The following is a 6,000-nucleotide window of genomic DNA, read 5'->3' on the forward strand; positions in this document are numbered from 1 at the left end:
AGTGGAGACAAAGCCTCTCTCACGTTAGAGGAGTTGTTTGAGTAAGTGAATGGAAAAGTACGGTGGTTTCCCCGGTCGGTAGCTCTAAACTCCAGAAACAAAAGCTAAAGTAGGGTAGGCGGGATAAATAAATAGGCCTGTCCATCCATAGGATAAATAAATAAAGGAGAAGAGAGTGATTAACGGTACTACGAGGCCATATGTAGGAGGGGAATGGTACCATGAGGTCCGTCTGTGTGTGGAAATGGTACCACCAGGTCGACCCACCACCGCTATGTGTGTCAAACATCTTCCCCATTGGGTCACGGGCTTAAATTATCAAGTCAACCCATGACTTGGGTGGGCACACCACGTACAAAAGTTGAGAGGGGTTACCCTCCCTTCAAAACATTCATAATCATTTGCTGAGCAGCCCAAGGGATGTGGTTCACAAATCCAGCCTATCTATTATGTGTATCTCACTTGGATGAGGGGTCAAATCAAGTTTTAGACGCATCTAAATTTCGGGTGAGCCTAACCAACTGCTTTTATATGTTTTAGGCATGTTTTCACATGATTTTAGATGGTATGGCCCACCTGTATTCCCTATACGGCTGATTTTTGGGATATCCCATAATTTAAATGGGACCCATCAAATTCACAGTGTTGATGTTCGACACAAATCACTGTGGGCCCCACACAGCTCGATCTCATGGGAACTTCCCATGAGGTCGGCCTCATAAAACCATTTATATTTGAAAGCTCTCAGATCTGGCACGCTAGCTAGTGCTCAGCAAAAGCTGCCATCGCCATCATCTTTAAGGCATGGACTGACTATCACAGTTTTATTTTTAGGACGACGATTATATGCATAAGCAATCCATGATCAGGGACGTGTCACCCATGCAACAGAAGTGGTACAAGTAATAATTAAAAAACTGAAAAGAAAAAAGTAATGTATCAAATTCACTCACGTTGGTGGTACTAGTATCATCATCTTGGGGTTGATCGGGAACTGTCTGAGGGCACTCCTCCTCTTTATCTTCTCCTATATAAAGAGAACCCTTGTCGGACCAAGCATTTAATATCTCTTGGTAATCTAGCTTCAGAGACAAACCAAACTCCTGCTGCCTATTGTAGCTGTAGCTGCTAATCTCCTCTTCCTTGTTTTCTTCAACCACATCCGAATACAGCACCCACTTCTCCTCGCTCACGTCCCGCTCCTTTTTTTGCCTCAGCGCCGCCTGTGCCAGCGTGCTCGCCCCTTCACTATCCTTATCCTGGCCCCCGTAAGCGTACGTTAGCAGCGACGGCGAGAGAGATTGGGAATCCTCGGAGGTGCCAGTGCCGCCAAGGAGGCCGTTGAGCGTGGCCCCTCCTCCACCTTCCTGCTCTAACAAGTAGGCGACGTTGTTGTCGTTCGACTCTTTCTCTTCGAAGAGGTTTTCCGGGTGTAAAGGGAAAAGGGTCAGCTGAGGGTTTGTCATTTGGGTCGTTTCTGGGGATAGCTGTTGCTCAAGGCTCATGCTCAGGCTCAGGCTCAGGAACTTGGGCTTCCTGGTTTTTGTCCTGGTTTTCCGGGCTGGTTTTGGTTTTGAAGTGGGTTTCGTGGTTTTCATAGGGTGGTTCTGTGTGTGGCACATGGTACCCTTCCTTCGTAAAGAAAAAAAAAAAAAAGGGCAAAAAAGGTCACACTGCACTTTTTTGGCAGGAGCCTTGAGATGACCCGTCAACTCTATGTGATCAGATTAGACGTACATTTCTTCATCTGGGTTTCTGACATGTGGCGTTTGCATATTGGGCAATTTTTGTGGATTATGTTGTTATCCGGATTTCCCCGCGAGCGGGTTGCCTGTGACCCCGGTCACAGAGATATATATACCAGTGCCTGGGTTGAGTGGGGTCCACCAAATTGTCCGTCGTAAATCCACTCTGTCAATCTGTTTTTACGCATAACAATACAACATGATTCAAAAAATCAGACATACGAAATTCAGGTGGGCCAGACAAAATGAAACAGTGGGAACTGAAACCACTGAAACCTGAAACCTTCCTCTTGGGCTGACCAGGACATTTACATACAAACTAAATTGTTAATAGGTTTGCCATGCGGCTCCGGGGCAGGGCTTTACTGCTGTGTTTTGACTCGTGTTTTGTGGTTAGTACCCCGCTGACAGACAAGCCTGGGCTCCTTGGGGTGCAACCTTATACATGTGCTTGCTTGAATGACGATACCTTGCATTAACAACAAGTGACATACTCTCCTCGCAAATCATTATGGCCTAGAAGACCTCTATTTAGCGTTCAATCCCTATTAAGTCCTTCTATAAGTCTTACATGAGTTTGGAGATGAAAAGCAAATAAAAATCTTAAGTCATATGCAGGCCTGGGGACCTAATTCTGTTTATATAGCTTAGAGGGTTGATGAGTTTGAAACCCTTTGAAACTTCTCTCCGTAAAGCTCCACACAAATTTGTCAATCCCAGTCTAATTATAACACTGTACGCATGATGACATAGTTGTAACGTACCACCTCTTATACGATTTTAGATGAATCACAATTAAGTGGAGTCTACTAGTACTCCCGATCACACTATCCAACCATCGTTGCAATCCAGACTGTTGATAAATAAGGCCCACCTTATAGAATTCTTACATTCTCCCACTTGGGCCATATTAATTAATATCAATAATTAATTTTTGAAAACATATAATAATTTTAAAGAAAACATCAAAATAGTTAACTAATATAATTGTTGGATAATACGGGCAATGCTATTACAATGTGGTCCATCAAGACCATTAATATCGGATCATGGTAGCCATCACAACATTTTATCTTGGCAAAGTAAGAATAAGTGTGGCCATAAATACTACTAGTTTTAATAACATAAATAAGGAACTATGAGGTGTGATATAAGGATTACACACAATGTGATGATATATGTTTATCCTTAAGAGGTCCTGGAGCTTTCAAATGTCTCCAACGAAACATGACTTTAGTTCTGCTTGCACAAAACAAATTGCACATATATAGAGAGAATTAGAAATTAACTTTATATCAGAATCATTAAGACTTTATCAATAAGATCTCTTCAATGTCTATGAAAATAAAAGGTGCTCAATTCCCACTAACTAAATACATTTATGGGATTAATGACTATCATATATGTTACATGCTCCTGAAATAGCATGATATGGAGACTATTAGTGAGCGGATCCGCAATCATCTGTTTAGTGTTGATGAACTCCACAGACACTAGATGATTTTAAATTCTTTCCTTCATAACAAGATACTTGATGTCGATATGCTTTAACCTAAATGAATTCTTGTTGTTGCTAGAGAAGGAAATCACACTTGAGTTATTACAAAGGATTCTTAATGGTTTTGGGATATGATCCAATACTCGCAAACGTGAGAAGAAACGATGTAACTACAATGCCTGATTTAACGTTTCATGATAGTTAATAAACTTAGCTCCATGGTGGATGAGGTTGTGGTTAACTGTTTCATGCTTTTCCAAGATAAAGCCCCACCAAACATTATAAAGATGTAGCCTAAGGTGGACTTCTTTTTATCAATGCAACCAACATAATCTGTGTCTGAGTATCCAACTAATTCTAAATGATCAGACCTTTTGTATGTGAGTCCAAAGTCATCTGTTCTTTGCAAGTAATACAATACCTTTTTTACAGCTATCTAATGTTACATTCCTGAATTGGATAAATTCATGCCCAATATTCCAACTACAAATGTAATATCTGGTCGCATGGAGACTTGATCATAGATGATGCTCCCCACTACTGACGCGTACGAAAAATCCTTCATTCGATTCTTTTCCAAATCAACCTTTAAAGGATCTTCGATGTCATCGATGTTGAGTGTGAAATATTACATATTTCCCCTATTTATTCCTTAGTTTTATGAACATGATAATGCTTAATCGATATATTTTATGCATGTTTGTCTTGCAATGTAAATTTAAGAGTTTAGATTGAAAAGAATGCTAAAAGCATAGGAATATATGCTTAAAGTTCACTAAGGCAATGATGAATATTTGGAGACCAAAATTGAAGATTTCAAGGGCCCAAGATCTAAGAAAACCAAGTGAGAAAGGAAGAAAGGAGACTGGCATAACTTCAAAGTCCAAACAGTAGCAAATAGAGCTTTCAGCTCGACTCGGTCCGATCGAAAACACCTAAAACTGTCCAATGACTTGAAGAGTTAATTCAGTCTGACCAAAGCTCAAACTTCGGTGCAATCAAAGCCTAACTGGGTTCGACTGAAAGTGCCCAAAAACAGTCCAGCAACTTCAAGAGTTAATTTAGTATGACTAAAGATTAATTTGGTCCGACCGAAGTCCAAGTTTGGTTCGACCAAAATCGAATCAATGTGACTGAAGATAGTTGACTTGCGTAAATAGAGGCGGTTTCAAGGTCGATTCACTTCAAGCCTATAAATAGGGACACTATTAGGGTTTTTACAAACGGTTTTTGGAGAAGAAGAGAGATCGCAGCATGTTGAGGAGATTCAAGGAGGACTTCTTCCTCGTCAAATCCGTCGGTTAGAGTAGATTTTTGTGTTTTATTTGAGAGTTTTGAGTCAAATCATATATTTGGTTGGCTGAATCTCTTAGTTAGAGCTAAGAGGTGAAGCTCGTAGTTGTTTTATTGTTTATTTTACTTTGATTCAAATCACGAATGATTATATGTTAGACTATTCATGGATTTTGGTTTGAAAGAAGAAGTATTTTTAGTTTTATTTTGATTCGTCATCGACTCCGGGCACGGTTGAGGCTTAAGAACTCTCTGAATGCTTTCTTCTCTTTTATATGATTGTATGATTCGTATGATTCATTGATTTGTCATTGACTACGGGCATGGTGGACACTTTAAATTCATTACAAATCATTGCAGCAAGACGTTTATGTGAAAACCAATTTGATGAATGTTCATATTTTTGTTTGAATGATGATTGTGGTTTAATCGCTCCATTATCTGGCTGGATATATTAGGACTTCAATTCCAGCTGAGTTATCCTTAATTGAATCAAGTTAATATACATCGAAACTAGTTACAAGTGAATCCTTGGCGCTCTAACAACTTCAATCCATCATTTAATCTACAAACAACTTTTAGACTTAATTAAATCTCTAGCTCTAAACCTTACATAATTCAGAAGATTACACATATCTAGTACTTGTGGGTTCGATCTTGGTCTTACCGAGATTGTTACTACATCGTAACCCTGCACTTAGGGTACAAGTGAACAATCGATGGATTCCCGAAATTTGAAAAATCGTTGCTGGATAGTTTTTATGTTTCTACTTGATTCCTTGATGAGACCTTTGATGCCCTCGACTGATGTTCGATGGGTGGTTGATGCCATCAAAGACCCATCGATAGTGCATGCGACTATGTAATTCAAAGTTGGTTTGCATTTCTATGAGGCAGTGCATAAGATGGCTTGTAAATCTTATAAATATGAGTTTTTAGAATGTGTTTAAGGATGATTTAGGGTTTGGGAGAGAGAGCAAGGAATATCGGAGAGTATATGGAGCCATTCTTCTTCGCCAATCTTTCAGTTCTACCTTAGTTTCATATTTTTGTTTGAGTTTAGTTCAATCATGTCTATCGTTGGCTACATCTATTTGTAACGTCTTGGAAAAATCCGTACAAAGACCTGAGGACCACCTCAGGTAGAAATCATTAAGGACCAAATCCTTTAGAAATTAAACGAAGATTAATTAAGGGCTAAACAAAATCACCTGTCGAATTAGCCTGGACAGTTTTCAATACGAACTATAAGACCTAAAACCAGTAAAATCGCTAACGCTACATTGCCTAGAAATCTAGGATCCATCTCAAAACCCCGTTACTCTCAAGAGCATCACGAAACTCCATATTGGACCTGGACCACGCGTCAAAAGTCCGATTACCGTAAAACTATATGGTTATGACCACCATACTGGGCTTGACAACCATCTCGAAAATCAAGTCCTAATAATATCCAAAAATGCA

At 39.6% G+C, this 6,000-nt stretch overlaps 1 protein-coding gene across 2 annotated transcripts in view; it reads right to left on the reverse strand.

Annotated features, from left to right (window-relative positions):
- Positions 1-1,666, reverse strand: part of LOC131239934 (protein CHLOROPLAST IMPORT APPARATUS 2-like) — a 31,600-nt gene extending 29,934 nt beyond the window's left edge. For both annotated transcript variants that reach the window (XM_058237874.1, XM_058237875.1), the window contains exon 1: positions 954-1,666. In XM_058237874.1, the coding sequence (XP_058093857.1) occupies positions 954-1,622 (669 nt within the window). In that variant the 5' untranslated portion in view covers positions 1,623-1,666. The remainder of the gene's footprint in view (positions 1-953) is intronic.
- Positions 1,667-6,000: the final 4,334 nt, after the last annotated feature.

This window comes from Magnolia sinica, chromosome 3 (assembly GCF_029962835.1).
Source record: "Magnolia sinica isolate HGM2019 chromosome 3, MsV1, whole genome shotgun sequence".
NCBI lineage: Eukaryota > Viridiplantae > Streptophyta > Magnoliopsida > Magnoliales > Magnoliaceae > Magnolia > Magnolia sinica.